A 23,026-nucleotide genomic window follows, 5' to 3' on the forward strand; every position below is an offset into this window, starting at 1 on the left:
CCGGTACGCTGTCGGGCTTGGCGGTTTAGCGCGAAAAAATATAAGTATTCCTTTTTCGCGCACATATTAATTTCTGCGTGGCTCGTTTGCATTAACCGTTGCATTAATTGTCGTCGAAGGATCACTCCGATCCGGCTTTCAATCGTCTCTCGGCTGGAAGCTCTATATACGTATTTGCGCTCGTTATCGATTTCATAATTTCCTACGTTTAATTGACTAAATTTCTAATAATCGACCGTCGCGACATTGATTATTTTTCGTCTAGGAAACGAAGTCATTGCATTAAATCCATTTGGTTCCAAACTGAACATATGTAAATCAATTCGAATTGAGGATTGAACTACTATCTACATCGACTCTCGAGGGAGCTTGCCTTCCGCAAATCTTAGACACTCTCTCTTTCTCATGTATTATCACTGAAACATCTTGTTAATCATAGTCAGGGACATCATCGTCTTTCGTAACTCATAAATCCGAAGCTACTTAAGGTGCTAGTGTCTTCGCAAAGTACTCTTAAAAGCATTCAACTTTTTACAACGATATTGGCAACTCTAGGTGTAGATTGCCACTTGACCTATCCAATCGCTCTCTCCTCTCTCTCCCTCTCCCTCTCCCTCCCCCCTCCCTTCCTCCCCCTCTCTCTCTCTATTTGCCCTTCTCTTTCTTCTATTTGTTTTTCTCTCTTTCTCTTCGTTTCCTCTCTCTCTCTCTTTTTCTGTTGATCATTCAGCCTGAAATATAATTGATCATCAAATATGAGTGTTGATTATCGCAGCGCTATCATCTCGAGTGTTTGTACTTTTTTTAATAACGTGTAATATGATTGAAGGGTAGGCGACAAGATTTGATTTTCGTGCTGATTTTGCAGTTAATGTGCCCATCAATAATGCTGTCATTTTACAAGTTGAACCGATTCGAGCTTTTCGAACGGGTCGAAAAATTTAACTGCGAAAAAAAGCCTTGAAATTGTACGGAAATTTACGAATACGAATGGTCGAATTATTATAATTTTGATGAGGATCATTTTTAAAACAGTCAGAAAATAAAAAGCAACAGGGTACAAATTAGAAAACGCAGACCATAAACGCAAATAGTTATAGTATCGTTCGTTCATCACGAATGTCGAAAAGAAAGGAGAATGAAAGGAAATAATCGTCTGTGGACATCATACTGCGATGGATATGCGGAAAAATTTATGGATTCATGTTAGGTTTGTAGGAATAACTGGTATACATACTCTCTTCTTTATCCAATTTATTTATTACGCCGCGGTGTGTTGAAATGCGATGAAGATTTATCGGCTTAGTGATCCGCTCAGATTACTGGACTCTGTTTTTCTTTTTATATATAATAATTCTTCACCAATGATCTTTGTTATGAAGGATGTTAATTTATTACCCTTGCAAAGACTTTTTGTTTACTAAATTTATTTATTCAGTATTGAAGCATATTTTCAGCAATTTAATTAATCAGCGCGAAATATATCGAAAAGTCAATTATTTATAAAAACAGAAGCGTTTATGATTAGAATGATTATTATTAAAATTCGTTATTGTTAGAATGACAAGAATTTTTATACGTAGAGAGATGAATAAAATCCTGACTGTTTTAATACATAATTTTTGATATAGAATTCTAATGATATAGAATTCTCTTTTATGCACGGAAATAGATACGATTTTATTGAAATATCTAAAAGTTTAATCAGATACAGATTTAAAAATAATTTTGTTGAACTGTATTCAAATTATATAGGACGATCAGATTTATTAAAATGTCAAAACTTTTTGCAGCATTACTCAATGCTTGAATTTTCTACGTAATTAATTATTTTATGAATCAACAAAATTATTTTCAAATCTGTATTTAGCTAATTTTTTTTTAGATATTTCAACAAAATTCTTCTTTCTATGTGGTTATTCATGATTACTAATTCATAAAAATATTGTTTTTAATTTGTTTATTGCTCTTTCTCTGAATGCTCTTTCTTCTCTCTGCTTTTTATTTCCGAACACTCGCAACATCTTTAATTTCTTTGAAAACAAGTCAAAGACGTCCATAAATCGATTCATGGTTTTTCTACCTTTTAATATCTGTCAAGTTTAATCCTTATATCATCGGAAAAATATGGCTTAGATTTCGATGAAACAATTTTACCCTAAATGACGAATATATCATTATGTCTAGTTCTCTCTCTTCGATGTTTTCTATAAACGAGCGTATCTGTCATAATACAGATTTTCTGGCATGTCTATTATAACACTTGGTACACAACAATTATTTATCATATACTCAATTTTAATTTTAACAGCAATACTTTTATTTATTATAACGATAATTATAGCAATAATTATAAAAATTCGACGCTTTCCCTTTCCATTCTAATCCGTGGTTGTTTTATCACAAGAAGAACACAATTTTGATATATCTAAAAATTTGGCTACATACAGACTTGAAAATGATTTTATTATTGGATTATTAAAATTATATATGTTAAATATTCAAGCATATAATGAATAATGCTACAAAAAGTTTTCTAACAATTAGTTTGAGAGTCATAACTATTCGGATGATTTAACAAAATTATTTTCAAATCTAGCTAAATTTTTAGATACTTTAGCAAAATTTTTTTACAGTTATTTTGTTATAATTTATTAATCACGAATAATTGAGATTTTCTATTTAATTCACATTTATTTTTAACGAAGTTAGCGAATGTTCATTTTATTTTTCTGAGAAACGTATAAGACAAAGTGTATCAAAGAGTTGGGCTATAATTTCTTTTGTAATGCTCGAGATGTTCTCAAACAAAGTACGATACCTGAAGAGGCTGTATACACTGTGCACGATATCCATTAATAATATTATATATACATACATAATAATGTTACACAAAATTGCATTTGGAGTCACATGAATCGTAGTAATACGAATTAGCGGTAAACCTGATTAACTAAATTTTCCTCGGCATTCTCTCCGCAATAGATAGGTAGATAAGATTAATCCTAAACAAAGATAGCGTATCGCTAATCCAAAATTAGTTAACTGATATTAACGTCATTCAATTATAGTATATAGATATTCACATAAAGGTGCTCATTTGTTCACGGGTATGTGATTTTAATAAAAATAAATGATGAAAATAAATAAAATAAATGATGAAATAATGAAATAAATGATTGAATAATCTTCACTTAAAGTTGCCAATTTTTGAGTAAACTCTTGAGAAATATTGTTAACTTAACTTTTTGGAAGAAAATTTAACTCTTATAAATCATGCATTATATATATATATATATATATAATTAAGTTAACAATATATATATATATATATATATATATATATATATTGTTAACTTAATTTTTTGGGAGAAAACTTAACTCTTATAAATCATACATTATACACACACACACACACACACACACACACACACACACACACACACACACACACACACACACACACACACACACACATGCACGCACGCACGCACGCACGCACGCACACAGTCTACATATAATATATATAGTATTGTAAAATTCTCTTTACACAGAGAAAACGATTTATTTCGACTCGACGTAACTATTTACGTTTATTTCATTGAAACAATTTAATTTTGAATGAAAATTATTTTGTTTAATTTAAAAAATTTAGTTTAAATGTAATCAATTACATTTCTTAAAATTTAAAGAATTGGTTGTATTATTTCAATGATTACATTTATTAAATTTAACTCTTTCTCTGTAGTTGTTAATTAAACTATAAATTTTTTTATTGATTTAAGATCGATCTATTGTTAGCGAAAATCTCATTTTTTAAATCTTTTTTCCTAATGTAATCTTTTACTTTTATTTCTTTTTTATATATCATGAATTTATTCTTGGATTAAAATTTTATCAAAGTAAAATTAAACTTATATATAAATCCTGTAAGAATTTTTGAAGATTATCTTCGAAGATTATTTTGTGAGGTAATTTTAATTGATCAATTTTGATACATTGGATACAAGTGATGGTAGTTAATTTTTATATACTTAATAGCCTTATCTCTTACCTGATTTTGTAGAATTCAGGACGGACTAGTCTGGCTTGTTTTCCTTTGTGTGCGGATAATCTGTTGGAAGTGCACGGGAAACACCGAGCATATGTTCGTAACAAGTACTGTAGCGCGTTACATGAATAGAAAATATCGACTCTAGGGGCAAATATAAGTCGACGATATATCGCGGTTCCATCATTTTCTCTGTATCTACCAAATCCTCGACACGATACGACTTTCTGAGTAGGAATATCGATACATATTGACAAATTGCACCGATAAACTGTTCAAAGTCAAAAAAGTTATAAGAGATTTTTCGCACCTTTTCATCGTATCGCACGTGGCTCCACAGTTTGGACTCATCTTTTTCAAAAAACAAAAATTAACTAATTTATTTTTCAATTTGGAATTAAATCGTTTTTGCATTTTTTAAATATATATTTTTTTTTTGCCACTCGCTGCTATTTCCTTGCGGATGCACACAGCAATTGTATCTGCGTTTTTTATCGATATAAACGAGCGAGATTTGCCTGCATCTCTAATCTGGATCGTGCTCTCAGAAATTGATAAACTCTGTCCATTCGACCGAAAGCGAGTTTGCGTTTCCGCGCAAAATTCTCAGTAAACTATTAAGCGAGGCAGATATGCAAACGAAAGATAGGTAAACTCAATTAAAATTTACATAGGCTTTTTTCGAGCATTTATGAGAGATAAAAATTTAAAATCGAAGATTACAAATAATTGAAAGTTGACGTTGTTTATTAACAATTTCATGCGGAATACAAGATTTATTTTTCACGCCATATATATTTGTTTTGCGCCGCTTGCATGTTCACATGCATAAAAGAGGGATGATTTGCAAAGAATGGATTCGGGTGTGGCCATTCGTCAACAAAACCACACCCTTATCTATGTTGTAGTAGATAAATAATTAGGCACGTGGTAAATATCGATTCGGAAAATTTAATTATTCATATGGCGATATTAGTATAAACTTCCAAAATATCTATTCATGTTATTATGCGGTATATATGTATAGCGTTATTTATTTATAGTGACGAGAGACTGTTGTCAATATACATAACTGTATATTGATACACATCCCCTTCAAACCTATAGTGAACCATAAATGAACAAGGGGGACTACGATAATAGAAGAATATTTTTCCTTCTTTCTTCTTCCCACAAAATAACATATCTAAATATTATTTTATTAGTACCTGCGCGAATGAAATAGCGAGTGATAGATAGTCTGTTTTAAAAATATCTTGATATTCTGCGAATCGTAATCATCCTAATGATTTGTCAAACATTCAATTTTTTTTGTTATATTAATTAATTTAAATACGATAAGAATTTAAGAAGAAAGTTAAACAGATGAAGTAAACTAATAAATAAAAAATTTGTAGATCATCAAACTATCTAGACACAATACATCGATTTCTTTACTTCTAATATTGATTTCAATAATTTTATATTTTTTTATTATAAAATTAATCTGAATTATTCAAATTAATGCTGCAAAATGTTAGTTCTTCGAGCCAAACTATTGATATTCGAGCTGTCGAATTAATCGATGCTAAAACTTGAAATATGTAAATTTTGTGTTGGTGCTTTATTACACACACACGCACGCACACATGATGATCATTCAAAAGTATTTCCTACCATAAGGTCCATTTCTACCAATTGTAGATTTACTTTCATCTCTGATTTACTTCAACTTATTCTTCAACTTTTTCTAATTCCAAAGATTAGAAAAAGAAGAAGAGTAAATTAAAGGTTGACAACACACAAGGTTGAAGTTAAGCAACATTGATAGAAACAAAAGAGATAGAATAACTATTATTATCTCTCCATACACATACATAAACATACACATGTTGCCACCCTTGAGGTGGATTAGATAGCGTAAGGGTAGCGAATGGGGTACGACGGAACAATGAAAGAGTATAGAGCGAAATGTAAGAGACAGAATTGTATTCGAATGGATGCTGGCTCTTCCTCATGGGCCAATATCGACCCGGTCGCAACCGACTGATGCTAAAGAAAAGCTAAGGTTGCGGTTACGACCGTCCGCAAACAAACGCAACGCTCGTAAATCTTGTGCGGCTCGTAATTCTTACTCGTCCGCCAGATAGATATTTCATGAATGATTAGAAAATAAAACGAAAATTTTCGTGGTGTTTCTGGGAGGACAATTCGCTTGCTCTATATTAGTATCCTCGATTCTCTCGAAGTTAAATCTTTGGCGTGAAATTAAGAAAAAGGTAGAAATATTAGGTGTTGGAATTAATTCGTAGCGTTTTTTAATGAAAGAATGTTATTTATTTCACATGAGCATTAAAAAATACATTAATGAAAGTACTTCCCATCACTTGTAAAACGCTACGAATTAATTCCAACACCTAATAGAATCGCCAGCTGTCTTTTCGATCAGATACTAAAGTTTAAATTGAGAAAAGCAACAGTTATTCCAACGTTGAGAAATTACTTAGTTAAGGAGTTATTTAACTTTGAAAATTACACGATTATGATCAATTAAATCTTAAGAGTGGAAAGGAAATAAGTAACGGAATCCTGTTTTCCAATTTATAAAATTAGATTTTACCTTAACATAATTTTAACATAAAGTGTGATTTTTCAAGAGATATTATACTATTAAAAGTTAAAAACTTGTGACGTATCATGGTCGAGTTTTATGAAAAATGAAAAATGTACTGCACATTCATTGCACAGTCTATAGCTGAAAAGGATACTCGACGCTTCTGGCAACATCGTCTATCAAACGACTTTCATAATTTAAAATGCGGATGATATTTTCCTGAAATTCAAAAAGTTTAGTTAAAATTTTTGATATTATTTGCAATTTTTGTGATGAATAATAATAACCAATGAGGATAATATTTTCCTGAAATTCAAAAAGTTTAGTTGAAATTTTCAATGTTATCTGCAATTTTTCTAATGAATAATATCATGTTGAGAGAATTCTCATGCTTTCGAGTTTTTTGTATTTTCTGAAAATGAAAATGTCTGGAAAAACTTTTATCATATAGAAGCGCCAGTGGGTCCTTCGAGAGTTCATCATAAATTTTTGGACTGAGGTACCTTCTAAAATTTCCGTGTACAATCTGGTTAGCAGAAGTAGCAAAGCGGAAATTTTTTGCTTGTTGAAAGCTCTCTTTAGTTAGAACGGTAAATGCTATTATGTTTTCGTGAATGGAAACAACAAAATCTTAATGGATCTCTCACGGCATAATTTCTTTTAGAACCGCGTGTTATGTCGATGGAAGAAGCAGGAACTCGCAACGGAAGAGGAAGGTGTACTTTATCACAATGAAACCGCGACACGAACGGAAATGGATTCCGGTGATTACGAGGCTCCAGTTAGTGGTTGCTACAACCGCCTACTCACCTAATTCTGTTCCATAATTATGCTGGTTAGCCACAGATATTGTGTTTGCTTAAATTAAAAATTTATGAAAACATTTGTTAAAAAATCGCTCTCTAAATCTCATCTTCTCTCCCTCATTTATTCAATATATAGTAATTAATATATAATAATTAATTCTAAATTAATTTTATGTTATTTAACAGATATATTTTTTATTTATATTTTATTTTATCTTTAATCACGTGGGACGTGTGCGTGTAAACCTACATCTATAAATAGATTGCGGTGCTAATCTGACAGGCGACTTTAATCAAACGCGTTTTATTTAATACGCGAAGTTTTAAATAAGTTACTTTTTGTTAAAATATATCTTCTAAAATATACCTATATATATATATATATATATATCTCAACACATGTTCTATTTTGCATTACAGCGCTTATAAGCATCATTTTTCCTTGTTTAATATTTGATCTTCATCTCTATTTTTGTATTAGAAACTGTGATAACAATCGAACTTTCTGATATCTGAATCTTTCTCTTCTTCTCTAGGTTTCTTGATTTCAAAATGGATCAATATAAAAACGAACCCCTAAATGACGGTCGAAAAGGAGACAAAGGCAGACCTTTCTTTTCGGATTTACGATATGTATCCATTGACAGGAAACTCGTGTGTTTTTATTCCAAGGTATAGGTTTCTTTCTGTTTCATGCTCTTACTGTAGCACCCTCCTCGAACTATTCTCTGCGTCAAGTCTCCCCGCGTCGAGCGCTCCCCGGTTTGTTCCCGACAGCGTCATCCATTCCTCTTCACACCGGCCACTCCGTTCTCGTGCACACAAAAGGGATCCGCATGGTCGATGCTGGAACCCGTCATATACATATAACATACCCACGCGTGGATAGGATGGATGATGGAAACGACGAGGAATCAAACAAATGAACTGTACGACCAGTATTGAGAAAGGGACCGCACGATTGAAAACGACGTACATGCAAACAAACGTTTATTTATTTAACGTTCCATTTAACACTCAAGTTTAAGTTTAAGAGGATTGCGATCACGCGGATGGCGATAGTTACCCAAAAGTCTTATCTTATTGAAAATATTTTATTGAATATATCCTGTATAGTTATACATTATTAAATAATCTAATAGTGTGTTCTTAATAATCTATTAAGTGTGTTCAATAGGATGAAAAGAAATGAGGCTAAATATCGATATGTAAAAAATTTTTTATCCATTGCATCATCATATTATATTACATGTAATTTACGAGTTATATTTAAAACGGTAACGCGATTCAAATGGGAGCTGAAATGATATTGGTATTTATTTCATCCTGATTGTATTGATCAGACCTAGCGAATTGATCCAAAGAATGCGAGAGTGAAGCTTTACAATGGAATATAGTATTACTTGTGTAATAAAAAATAAAATTACCGATCATTGCGTGCCTCATTTTGTGCGATCATAAAGCGAACTAAAGCACTTTTCGTGATCGCGTTATAGAACGTGCGACAATGTGGAAAATAATTTCGTTCCTCAACTAACGATCGTCATAAAGGGACAAAGCGAGAAGACAAATGCATCGAAGTGTCAGTGGAGTGATGAAAATGATTGCATGTGCGCTACATTCGAGCATTACAAGAGACAGTGATATCGCGGAGTATTCCACGTACGTATTCTACGTACGTGCGGAAGAAACGTTACCGCAATGAGATCGCGGTAATCGTTATCGTTACCGTGAAAACGCTCTACAAGAGGACACACAGCTAATCCGGGAGAGATTCGACTGACTGGATACATTATTCGTGCGAACTTCTCCACGCGAGACTCGACAATCGAGCAGTGCTATACGAGAGATTTCGGAGGTCGAAGTACGTCGTGCCAGGCGAGAGAATGGAAATTCGGAACAGATGTTGGCGAGTTCTAGCGACAGAGTGTAATTTCGTCATTTAACTGCTCTGCAGATCTCTATAATAATTTTCACGTACACTATCATCTGGAGTAGTAGGTGGGACTTTAATCATGATATATCATATTCATAGCTGAAAATTTAATTAACATAATATTTACGATGCGAAATAATGGTTGCAAATGCGACAGTTTTAAGATGTTTAAAATGTTTAATGAAGATGATTAAAATATATATCGTTTGATTAATATTTTAAATTTTTAATTGTTGTTCACAGATATATTTTAATAATAGATCCAATGTTTCGTGGATAGATATATTTTAATAATAGATGTATTTTTTCAAAAGAGAAAAAAGAGAAAAACTCATCAAAGTTCTTTCAGTAAAAAAGTATAGAGACCTTTCTTTGATACCACTGTCAATAATAATAGCAATAGATATCTACAATAACAGTAGGTGGTATCTGCGAGATATCGGAAGCTACCTATAATAGGATGGGACTTAAATTTCCGGCATTTTCTCGAGAGTTCGCTTCGGGACCTGAAAACGAATCTGAAAATCATTCGATTTATCTAGAGTAACATTATGTTGTACTATATGTAATGCAGGAAAGAGGAGTATTTGTCGATTGAAGATATATAAAAATCAATAGGTATTTCTTAAATGTTTTTTCAAATTATTGGGTAATTAACAGAACATGAAGAATAATACAAACAGAAGAACAATAAATAACTGATTTTTTTCTAATCATTATATGATATTTACTGTAACGAAATTATATTATTTCAAGTATAATACAGATCTCTGGATGATAAACGTGTTTATGTATAGTAATATTTCTAAACGTTTAAAAGATGTTTTAGACATGTTTTAGACAAAGATGTTTTTTAATGTTTTTTTTGGGGAGAAGAAATATTGTTTTCAACTATTCTTTATAATAATAAGAATAATAAGAATCATACTGGACCATACATGTGAAAAAACTATCAATAGGAAATGAGAAATAAAGGACAAAGGCACGTATTTATTTTTCAATATTTGTTTTACGTCACAATGGAGAAACGTTACGTCAAAGATTGCAGAGATAGATAAAATTAATTGCAAAAAAGTATATAATTATAAAGAATAAAAAATAGGAAATAAAGACTCATAACAGTCGAAACTGGATCTTTAACATACATATACAATATATATAAATTCACATTGAATTATTTAAGATCCAGCTTCGACTGTTATGGACTTTTATTTCCTATTTTCTATTCTTTATAATTATATATTTTTTTTGCGATTAATTTTATCTCTGCAATCTTCGACGTAATGTTTCTCCATTGTGATGCAAAATAAATATTGAAAAATAAATACGTGTCTTTGACAGTTAAATCAATGCATCAAAACGCGATTGAACATCAATTATTTGAATTTGCGATTCGTTTTCATATAACTACTATTTTCTATTTGCCTTTTATATTTTACATCTCTTATTTAAATAATTGCCTTTCTCTCTCTCTCTCTCTCTCTCTCTCTCTCTCTCTCTCTAATCTGGCTTTGTATTTTCTCTATATCTAGTAATATTACGGAATTGTATAGAATGTGGGTTTGAGCCAATCTTATAATACATCATCTAAAAATAGTACGATGTGTAAACAGTAGTCTTTAAGCGAGCAAAATGGTTACGTTAGAAACGCCCACTACTAATGAAATTAAATTGCATCTGTGACGAAGGAAATGTGGTGAGAAACTCGGTGGGGTGAGATGGTAAAGAGAAGAGTGATAATGTGGTTGCAAAATCATTGGCGCAGTCGACGCGAGCGATAAATTAATTTTCGTGAATTATGCATGGACAATTCTATTGCAATCTGGCGCACGAGTTTCGACATTTACAGGTATCACTTTGTATGCGTGAATACGTCGATTACAGCGATAATTTTTGTTGAAGCGACGCGATTGATATTTATTAATGAAATAGGATCGAAATATCCGCAATCTCAAGCAATTATATTATCATACGTTTTTGAACCGTGCCGTTAATGAAAGGTGGGAAGAAAAAAGTTTATGAACTAGTTTATTTTGAGTTGCGTCACATACTTCCTACACGTGCCCTTTCAGAGACTTGGTAATAATCGATGACGTAATTAAAAGAAAGTGGAAGAAAGCCGTTTATTATTGGAATAATATAATTAATTATGAATAATAATTTATTCTTCTTAAGAGGCGTAAAATATATTAGAAAGTTTCTTCAAATTATTAGAAGACGAACGAAAGATTTTTCTTTATATCCTTTTAAATAATAAATTTAATCAAAACCGAATAATTCAAATTGGGCTCTTGAAATATTAAAACAAATAAAAAATAGAGTAAAAAATGGGCAATTAAGAGTCTTAATACGCGATAATTGGTGCGATTATCATATACACATATATTTCGATTGTATCTATTACATAATATACAAAACTGTACGTTTCGGCTATATTCTCAGCAGTCTCCAATCATAGCAGTAATTCATAACAATTCAATGTTCATAACGTCAAAGAAATCGAGTGCAGCAAGCAAGTCTTATAGATTACCATATCTAGAATGTATATAACCGTCAGTTAGCTGATTAATTAAGTGCGAGCTGAATCAGAAATAATATCATTAAAAAAAATTTAATTATGTGCACGCAGCAATTAAAAAAGTATTAATAATCTGTGGAATAGAATATACAGATAGATGTGATAGCCATGTATTTCAAAGATGTTTGTCAAACATCAAACATTTTTTTATAAAAGCGAAAAATTGTAACGAGTGGAACGGTACCGTCGTCTGTCTTTCACTGCTCATAATGTGAGCATTCGATAAGAATTATATTTTCATTGACGTAATGCCATATCGAAATTCTTTTTTACATCAAAAAATAATGAGAATTTGAACGGAGATAATATCTTTCTGCTAATATCTTTCTCCTGTTCATTCGTCGTGTCTGGAGTCATTGTCTTCATTATTTCGGCATTGGACGATGTTCTTCAAACTCAAAGCGGATTGACGTTTATAGTTTTATAATTCACTTGGAAATAGCGAGAACAAATTTTTGGACGCAAATAAAATTATTTATCTACATTTGATTACTTAAAGTGTAATGTTGATTGATCAGTGTGTGATTTAAAATTTATGATGTAACAAAATTATTTATTTTTCAAAATATAATTATATTAACTATTTTATTAGCTGTAAAAAACGTGACTCATGTTTTTTTGTCAATGTCTAATTCGCGCATAAATTCGTGTGATATGTAGGAAAGTGTTTTACTTCAGCAGAGGAAAAAACTTTCCTTTCCCTCGTTTTAATGCCACATGTCACATTTTATAAGGCCTAATAGCCGAATTTTGTGAATGAAGAGCGATGTAATCTTACATATTGGTTGTTAACGTTTCGGTAGAATTTGAAGTTACGACTGTTTCAACGTCAGATGTAAGATGTAAAAGTCAATGTCCGCAAATTTTTTCAGTCATTCGCGTTATGTCCGTCCGTGTTCTTTTATCCAGGGACGTCCATTATGTCACAAGTTGAACGAATTATTCGGCGAGCAAATAGCTACTCTTTCTCATTCTCATACTTCCATTTCCGCCTCAGTCCTCTTTCATCTGTATTCCAAATTTAGCGCTAAATGCGGCTTCCATTCTCACTTCATGCTGACGTTAAACGCATTTATCATGATACGCAAATAAAATACAAAATCGAGTGTGGTGCATGTTACGTGTGATGTGTTGAAAGGAATAGTGAATGTGTGAATTTCTTCTAATACAGTCACTTTTGACCGTGCAAGCTGATGTCATATTTTAATTGCAGCAATGCATGTTAATTTATTTAAAATTATGATGCATAATACATCAATTTTATAATACAATTTTATAATACAATAAAATAATATATTAAAATTATATAGATATATTATATTATTCTAAAGACAATTTTTCCTTGGCAGATAAATAAATGGCTGCATAATGCTTTGTTTTTAATTCTCTTTTCTTTTACGGAACGATCTTTTGCACCTTTCTTCAGGATCTTTTCTTCTTATCTCATTCGTTAACTTTATAAAAAAATTGAAGTGCTTAAGTAGATTTAAATAAAGGTAAAATTAATTAAAATTCTTTAACACGTAAATTCAATTAGTTTATCTCTTATTATTATCTTATAATCTGATATACATATATATATATATATATATATATATATATAAACATTTATTTAAGATTTTGCTACTTACATATATATCACAAAATTGATTAAAGATTTTTTACATCATAAAAGTCTTTATATATATTGTAGATGTTTATAACAAAACGGCTATTAATATTTTGATAACAAGATCATTTTTATTTTCTTTTATTTTTGTCGCTAATGCGTGGTAAACTGTTGTGACCCAATTTTCTAAGAATCGATAATTATTTTAAATTATTTTAAAATTTCTTCACGCAGATCGTGATTATATGATTATATATACGACTAATATTAGATTAAAAAAGGAACAATAAACTTTAATATTCAAACGAGTTGTGTGGCATTACAAATTAGATACTAACACAACGTTTTTGTAGCTCAAATACCTTACTGCTTAGTCCAAGGGCAATACTACGATCAAAGGGTCGGTTTTGCACTCGATGGTTTTCGCCGCACATAAATCTTGCCGTTTGTTCACCCGACCGTAGACTCGTACAAGGAAGGTCAGAGGTTAAAGTAATCGCTGATTGTCGCTAGTCACCGCGATATCTGTCTTCCTTTCCATAAATTGCGACAATTGTAACCGAAAAATTCGACTCAATCAGTTCTACAATAATGTAAGTGCATAACTTAAAAAATTAATTTTTTAATTTATTATTTAACAAGTTTTATATAATAACAATGCATTTTTGAGTAACATATTTGGCCAAAAATTGCTTTTCCTGATTATATAGGTAAAATGGAAAATGAGAGTGGCTAAACCAACGGCACACGATACTTTCTTCCTCCTGGATTGCTTGCGTTTTAGTAAATTATTAGAATTGCAAACACAGAACGCAGAAGTTGTAATAAATTACTAAAACGCAAGCAATCCAGTAAGGAAACATGCATCGTGTGCTGCAGACTTAAGACTATTTGCGATTTTGGAGGTGACTCCAAAGGTGAAGGTTTTTTTATGTCAAGGATATAACATTTTTTAATTTATGATCGTATTGAGTGACTATAAAGCAGTACTTCAATATTATTTTATTATGTTGTACTTCTTGGGAAAGAATGTACAGCTTTAAACATTTCAGATATTTAAGTAATATTAGAGAAATGAAAATTTATTTTCTATTCTCAATCTTGATTGAAGGCTCCAAAGAATAAATCGTAGGAAAATAGAAAGCCAATGCGAGCCAATATAGGTTATTGGTGTACAAGAATACCATATATTTCGAAATGAAATAAAATTACAGACGTTTGTATATTGCAAATAATGTAATTCGTTTATTCGAGTATTCAATTAAATACGACAGACAAGTTCTATATTTATTATATTGATAAAATAGTAAGCGGTCAGTATTTAAATTTGAACAATTGATTTTTTTCAAAAATTACATTAAAGATGATCCAATAATAAGAATTGAAATATCAATTTTCTATTGTTCTTTGAATCAGAAGTTTGAAAATGAATTATAGAACAAAATATATTTTATTAAAGTACATTTTATTCTTTATTATTAGGTATATTTTTCTAAGAGTGATTAAAAATACTATATAGAAATTTATTCTTGCTAAAACAAGTTTATATATATCTCTAAGTTTTATATATGTGGTAAATATTAAATTTCGTTATGACGTCAGAGAGATCAATTCATCGACCCGAATGGTTATGGCCTAATTCAAGATGTCTTGCACAGAAAAAAAGAGATCAATCTTGTTCGAAAATTTGTTGTGAAAATACGAAAACCAATCGGCTATTAATAGCCGTTGTATGTGTGTATGTTTCGAATAAAACTAATTTTTTTTTAAAAAGAGAAATTTTTTGGAGAGTATGGAAATATAATATTTTATATAATATATTTATAATATACATATACCACTTTAAGATCAAATACGATCAAAATAAACCGCAGAGAGGTATTATTATTTCCTGAGAATTTAATTAACGATAGCTGATTAATATTCATATTAATTTACCTCTCCCGTTTCGAGGAGACGGTAGACTCAATGTTTTTCCAGCAAGATTGTTTCTAGCTTTTATTATTTATTTTTTATTTGCTTCATATATCAGGCAGCTCTGCAAATTACTTTTAACAACTTTATGCAAAACGTGTATTCTACTTCAATGTTGCATTTCTCGATATTTATCTGTACGAGTATTGCATTTATAATTTATTGTGGTAAATTGAAATGACCTTTGATGCTTTTTGATTGCATATAAAACGATGAATTTTGAAAGTTTGTCTTTTGTAGAGCGTTTTTGAGTGATATCAATTGCATTGGAACGTAAATTGATGGGGAAAATCGATGAATGTTATAATGTCGAAGTAGGACGCTGGAAATAACTCGCAATATAATTCAGTACTTTAGAACAATCACATATTGTATTACGTGGTATGACAATATATAGTAATTTTTGATTTTTGTACGCTTTTGTCTATACAATTTTTTCATTTCAACAGAATGAAATTACGAAATTGATGTTGAAAAACGATATAAAGTCTCTATTTAATAATGGTTATAGATAAATATGTAGTTACATACACAGATAGAACAGTTTTGTTAAAGTATTCAAAAAATAATAATTTAGCTAAACACAGATTTAAAAATAATTTTGTTAGGCCATCAAAATTATATATATATATATCGCTTAAGCATTAATGACACTGTTGCAAGAAATTTCAACATTCTAGCTACTCTATTTTGAACACCCTACAGAATTATTTTGTTGAGCTAAACAAAATTATTTTTAGATTTGTATTTAAGGATGCATTCCGTTTCGCACGAAAATAAGAATAAATGATGCATTGTGCACATCATGCGTGAAACAGAATGCACCTTTATTTAAATTTTTAGGTTCCTCAATATATATAATAATATATTTTTTCTGTCTTATTAATGAAAAATTGTCGATATAGTACTAATGTATTTTATGTAGTATATATAATTTGTATATACAAAATAATGAACTTTAATGTATAAAGAAAGAGACAATTGAGTGAATATTCGCTTAAGTTTTAAATTCAGAATATTTTCTATGCTTCTCTCTTCAATGAGAGAGATAACAAGAATGATTTTGTAGGAAATTAGTGTCTCATTAACTAAAGCAAAATGATTTGTCTTATCGCCAAGTTTTCATCTTACAAAATGAGCGTCAAAGATTTATATCTGACTGTGATTCACGCACGCGGTTGTAATAGCTATCCCTGATATTATTTCTTTTCTCATGAATAAGAAGATAGCTTGTTCATTCTTTTTATTCTGACAGAATTATTTATTTGACTCAAATAAATTATTCGAGATTGCGTTGTAAGCAAGATTATTCTTGAGTATTAATCTTTAAGAAATTTTCGCGATTAATTGAACAGTTCAGAAAACTATAATTTTTAACTTTCTCATTGAAAATCTCTCTTCGCAATGTTAATTATTACATATTATAATTAATTACGATATACGAGTAGAAAATTTTAAACGGAAATATAAATTATAATTTAAAAAGAAATAAATATTATACAGGAATGAAGTATGAAATAGAGAGTGATTACCATTTTTTATTTTACATATTTCATTCTAACATGTTATTTCGAAAATTTAACCTCTCAGGAAATACAGAAGTTACGGAAAGATCTCACTAGTTTATCTCTCGAATTCTGTCAATATTTTTATTCATCGTACGCCAATAGAGTACAAGATGCATCGTCGCTCTCTTGTTACCCGATTTGAATCGGTGTGTATCTTGCAAGAACCGAGTCCCTCGTAAGGGTTTCCTCGATCGCGATGTCACGGAGGCATCAATATCGAATTTCACGTCTGTCTCAAACCGAACTCGAAATGTTCTCTCGAGAGACTCTCAAATGCTTGGAGATCTCGGATATACGATCGGTGTTTCCTTCCATGCAGGTGTCTAAGATTCTCGCGTACATATGACGTTTATCTTGTTCCTTGTAATATTCCATGTGGAGCGGTTCCAAGGCAGTGTGTCTCTCAAATGATATAATTCCAAAAAGAAAACCGAGAACAGACACGTTCTTCGCCGTATAACATTTTCAAGATTTCTTTAAATAGAATAACACTTAGATTATACAGGATAATCCTCTTTTTCCATCAACTGTTAGTATAAATCAATAATATCTTCTGTTTAGAGAAAGAAATATGTATATATTTCATAGAAATTTTACAAAAGTTCGTTAGATTTAGCACGAAATGTCGAATGAGAGATATATAAATATTGAAGCGACGTATAAAGTATATACAAATAAGATATGAATATATTAAAATATAGATGTATTATTTAGAGTGTTAAAAGAAATGTTTTTTTTTTCTTTGAATTGGAATCGTATAAGACATATATGAAGGGATGAGATAAATCTTCGCCTTGCAAGCGGCGTTTTCAAGCGAAATTTTAAATATACTTTTTCTTCCTTTTCGCTAAATCTTTTCTTTTCAGTTCAAAAACAACCAAGGAAGAAGATCGTAAAAATGTTCTGCTTCTCTAGTGCAGAGTACCTACATTTGTAATCGGGCTCTTGCTGGAAACATTCCTCCACGCGAATCGGTTTTAACTCCAGCGATCTTGTGCTTATACGAACTAATTACACACAGACAGACAACGTTACTCGTGCATGTATTTGTGTAAGAGATTGCAAACTTCATTGCCAGTTCCGGTTTGGACTTCCTGAATTTGTAGTTGGTTTGCACTGAGGTTTGCTCCCTGCAGTGATGATTTAACCACGATCTTTGCGATTTTTACGATTAAATTTTTATTACATGGATAGAAATGTGCAACATCTCTGCTATTTTTCAGAATATCATTTATGTAAACTCTCCAAATTATTATTCAATATTCTATGATGTGAATACGAAATTAGATATGCAATAATCTATTCTTTGCTTGTCGAATCAACGTGATTCGCCCATTTTCCGTAATGCCTGCTTCTAATGATATTTTTCCCTTCTTTGTCGATTTTGATGCTGAAAGTCAAATTTCATCCAAGCGCTCGCTGTGAAATCCGTCACGGTGAGTCAGGCATGCAGCGAGAACGCGCAGGGAAATAACATTCATTATGTTAACGAATGCTAATGTCAACCGGAACGACAGACAGGCGAAAACGGAAGAATATTCGCACAAAGTTCGAACTGTCGTTGGTGTGCTAGCAGGGTCTGCGCTCCATATGAGGATCGTTCGTCCGTTTGCGGTTCACTGAAAACGTAATGCGACAAAAATTCTATCCGTGGAAAGAAATTGCAACGACAGGGAACAGAGAAAGAGTTTTTCTTTCCTGTCCGCCGTAAATGCAATATTTTAAGGACGCGACAAATGTCCTTTAACAATTCTTTCGCGACTGACTTTTCGCAATCTTCGCGTCTGCCTTAAATCAAATGGAGCATTCTATTCGCCTTTTTTCTCGGGCTCACTCGGCAATGTACATCCGACTTGTCTCGAATACTCTACAATGATTTCTTTGAGTCGTTTTGTTAAGATCACTTGATCCTTGACTTGCTGCATCAGTCGATCTTTCTTCGCCTTTATGTCATTGAACTCCTGAATTTGCAGCTCCTCAGCGATACACGCTCTGTCTGCAGCCTTTTGTGTCTCATATATAACTACGCCCCCCAAAAATCCAAAAATTATTGCCTGAGGGAATGAATTTGAATTTTATTTTGTGAAATTCAACCGAAAAAAATTAGCATTTCAATGCGAGTAATATCATAATTGCTATCTTTACCTCGAGTAGTAGTGACGTTCCTACTTCCATTGTGCGATCGTCGTCAATGGGTCTTTTTTTCGTTATAACTGAAATCTGTCGCCACTCTATTAAATTTTCGCACAAATAATAAAAATGTCCCAGTTGCATCAGTACATATTTTCTTATAAGCGGCCGTTTCTTCACACGTTTTACTATCGCCTTTGATAATGGCTGTGTGATTTGTCTTAGGATCTGTCCAATAAGATTCGCACCGGGAAACTTTTGCACCATCATAGCTATGCGTCCGTCTCATTAAAGGAAATAATTTAATAAAACTTCCCTGTGAACGCCATTTGCGAATAATGAATTTTTAATTCGCTAATATTATTATTCTTGAGAGAAAATACTAATTCATTTTATTTACATTTTGATATATAAAGAAAATTATAATTGGGGTTAAGTTGTTCGTTTCCACATTATATGAAAATATGACAGCTTTTGAATTTATTTGTTTGTTACAATAATAAAAATTCTTAACCTTATGCTTTTAAAAATTACCAACATCTTTTCATTTTTTTATTATATCATTTGCTTTCATGTTTTTATTATTAAAATTTATTAGAGTGATGCAATGTTGCACGCATGATTCTTCTTTGAACTAAATTATGATTAAAAGAAAACCAATAAATTGAAATTACATGATCTACATGTTTAATTTTCATGTTTACGAAAATTACAAACAAATTTATTGATTCAGAAATGTTTCTGTCTCTCTTTTAGTAAGCTTCTTTTATAAAATGAATTCCAACATAAACATAATTTAGATAGGATCGTAATATAACGCACATGATATAATTTTTTTTTCCGTGAAATAATATGATGGCATTTCCCTTAATTAAATTTTAATATATAAATCATAAGAAATATGACAAATATTTTCGGAACGATCCAAGTTACCATTTTGAATCTTTACATTTTATGCTAGGAAACTATAATGTGTGTCTCTCTCTCATATCGACCAAATGGCTAAACGGATTATATCCATCTATATGTCAAAAATCACAGAGCTGACCCGGTTGTGTGGTATACAATGGTAGGTCGCAATCATTCCGATTGGAAAGTGATAACCGCATAGCTCTTTTGAAAGCTTATCAAGGTGAAGTATCATTTCAGCAGCGTGCAAAATATATACATTTTAAATGAAATATTAATTTTATTGTCAAAAAATATTAATTTTATTATAAAAAAAAATGTTTCAGAATAAAATAAAATTTTAGAAAAAATTTTAATATCATCGCGTAATTACATTAATTATATATGGAATGAATTAGTCATACATGCATGTATATATATATATTTTTTTTAATACACGTAACTATATATCTATTAACTTCAATATACATTTAGATTGCTGTATGTAAAGTTATATTATATTTAACTATATATTTATTAATTTAATCATTCGAATCTATCTGATTGACTTACATGTTTGAAGAGGAGTAATTCTTTTAAATAACATTTTTTTTAATATTAAATTTAATTAAATTTTATTTTTAAATTTCATAAATGTCAATTTGTCAATTTGTTTTAATTAATGATTACAGAAAAAACATATTTGTAAAATATTGTATTGAAACATATGATATTGTATTGAAAATATTGTATTGAAGATATGACGCATGGGATTGAATTCAATTTTGTTAAATATATATGATAATTATATCCTTTTTTCTCTCTCTTTCATTTGTCTCCTATTAAAAACGTGCTCTAAATGTCCTTTGTGACACTGACATATTGACCTATATACATACATACATACATGAAATAAATACATGATGACGATGTTTAGGTCGAGAATTTGTTTGACTGTCGGGGCGACGTTTTTCCCCCTAGTTTGACATAACATTTTCATCCATTTCCCTTGTGTCTCGATATCATCTGGTTGGATTTACCGACGAAATCGAATCCACTGAAATGACGCAGTCGAGATATAAGCCGTCATCCTTCGCCGAGATCCACTAGATTGTCGCGAAGGTACGAACCGCACGTGATCTCTCGCGAGAAAATCCAAAATTTTGCCTTCATCCTTTACGTACCAATCCTCTTTACATGGAATATGCTTTTCATGATCTTATAAATAATGTTCGATAGAATTTTTATAGAAATAACTATTAGTCGCCAATTTAACTAGGATTTGACTGACAAGAGTATAGTAATATTAATAATTATCTTAATTTTATACTTTTTGTTATGTAATAAAGTTTAATATATGTTAGCAAGAGATATAAAAATAAAAAGATAAAAAAAGTTGCTATAACAAAATTGTATTTTGTCCTTTGGAGAGTCACATTGACGTAACTATATGACTTTTTTATTTGAACACATTTAGTTATACAATATATGAGATGGACATGTAAAGTGTGTATATGTAAATTAATACGTCACCACAAACATGATGAGAACTTCCCTATTTTTTTAGGTCTTTTATTACTTATAATTAGTATATATGACAATTAGTATGTCATACATTTCTTTTTGAATTGAAAAATATATAATTCTTTAAATAATTATATTTGTTCCGTATTTTTTTAAGATTTTATCTTTAAATCTATTCGTTCTTTTTAGAGTGTAGATTTAATTATAGTATATATCGGATATTTTTATGCAGCTATATTTCCCGAAAAATGTAGAAAACAGAGATACAATTAGACGTTTATTGATTAAATAAAAAAAGAGATTATATTAGGTATTTTCTAGACAAATGATAATTGGATATATAGGAAAGTAAAATTGTCTCTTGGCTCCACTTGGTTAGAAGAGATATATGTATCTCGGTTACATATCTAGGGAATGAAATGTCTGTTTCATCTTCAACATGATACGGATCGGTCTTCCGGGACTCGATTTTGTTGGGCACGCCATTTCTTTTCCAACCAACAATCCTTGATTCTCTCTCTCTCTCTGTTTCTTTGTTTCTCTCTTTTTCTCTCTTAAATTGACCGACTTGATGAACGATTTCATAGTCCTCTCGGTCACCCCCTTGGGGCATCCTTTCACTTTTACCCCGCGATCGATCCGACCTACGCCCCTACGTATGGCTATTTGCGGGGCCCGCGTGCGGGACAGAAAAGAAGAATCTCTATGTGCACGTGTGCACTACTCCGTGACATTTCAAAGTTCATAGTTCATTGTAGAAATGCTGACGAATGATATTAATTTTTGTGAATAATAAATGATTGAATTTAATAATTAATTTAATTAAATAGATCGATTTCAAATAGTAAATAAACTATTTCTGGAAGGAAGAAGAGAAAGAGAGAATTTTACTTTATTTAACACGACATGTTGACATTCTTTGAATTTAAAGTATTGTATTTATTGAATTGTTGATATTTTCATAATAGTATTTAAAATAATATCTCTATATTTTGAAATATAATAATCGCTGTATGTATGAATTTTATGGTTTTCATAAGAGAACAATAGATATTTTTGGTGGAGAGATGGACAATGTTTGAAGCTTGTTTCGCATGATGCTTGATGCAATTATATGGCATTTGCATATTTGCATTTTATTCAGTTAATCTCAGTTTCATATATGGTGATGCCATTTTGCTAGCAGTTTGCATGGTAGAAAATAAAAAATAATCCTTTTGTGATCCTTTCCTGAAAGGAAATATTTGTAAAATGTCGATCACACGGTATCCATAATAAATTTTTTTTTTTCACGGAATTGGATAACTACAATTAAAGACCATAGAAAGTGCGTGCACTTATTTCGATCGCTTTAATTTAAATGTATATC

The 23,026-nt window shown here is 30.9% G+C and overlaps 2 protein-coding genes across 3 annotated transcripts in view; one reads left to right on the forward strand and one right to left on the reverse strand.

Moving 5' to 3' along the window:
* Window positions 1-23,026, forward strand: part of Task6 (TWIK-related acid-sensitive K[+] channel 6) — a 90,715-nt gene that overhangs the window by 19,174 nt on the left and 48,515 nt on the right. The gene's annotated exons all lie outside the window — the stretch shown is intronic.
* Window positions 18,924-19,512, reverse strand: LOC105143374 (optic atrophy 3 protein homolog). The gene is made up of 2 exons (XM_011051677.1): window positions 19,261-19,512; window positions 18,924-19,169 (listed from the first exon to the last, which is right to left on the reverse strand). Exons 1-2 carry the CDS (start codon window positions 19,510-19,512, stop codon window positions 18,924-18,926), a joined length of 498 nt encoding a protein of 165 aa, XP_011049979.1.

Source organism: Acromyrmex echinatior, chromosome 3 (assembly GCF_024713525.1).
Source record: "Acromyrmex echinatior isolate Ae372 chromosome 3, ASM2471352v2, whole genome shotgun sequence".
NCBI lineage: Eukaryota > Metazoa > Arthropoda > Insecta > Hymenoptera > Formicidae > Acromyrmex > Acromyrmex echinatior.

What these genes read in the sequence shown, in the direction of transcription:
- LOC105143374 (XM_011051677.1), bottom strand. Translation starts at nt 19,512, where the DNA reads ATGGTGCAAAAGTTTCCCGGTGCGAATCTTATTGGACAGATCCTAAGA. An exon ending in GAACGTCACTACTACTCGAG is followed by an intron (nt 19,170 to 19,260) that starts GTAAAGATAGCA and finishes TCATTCCCTCAG; the next exon opens with GCAATAATTTTTGGATTTTT.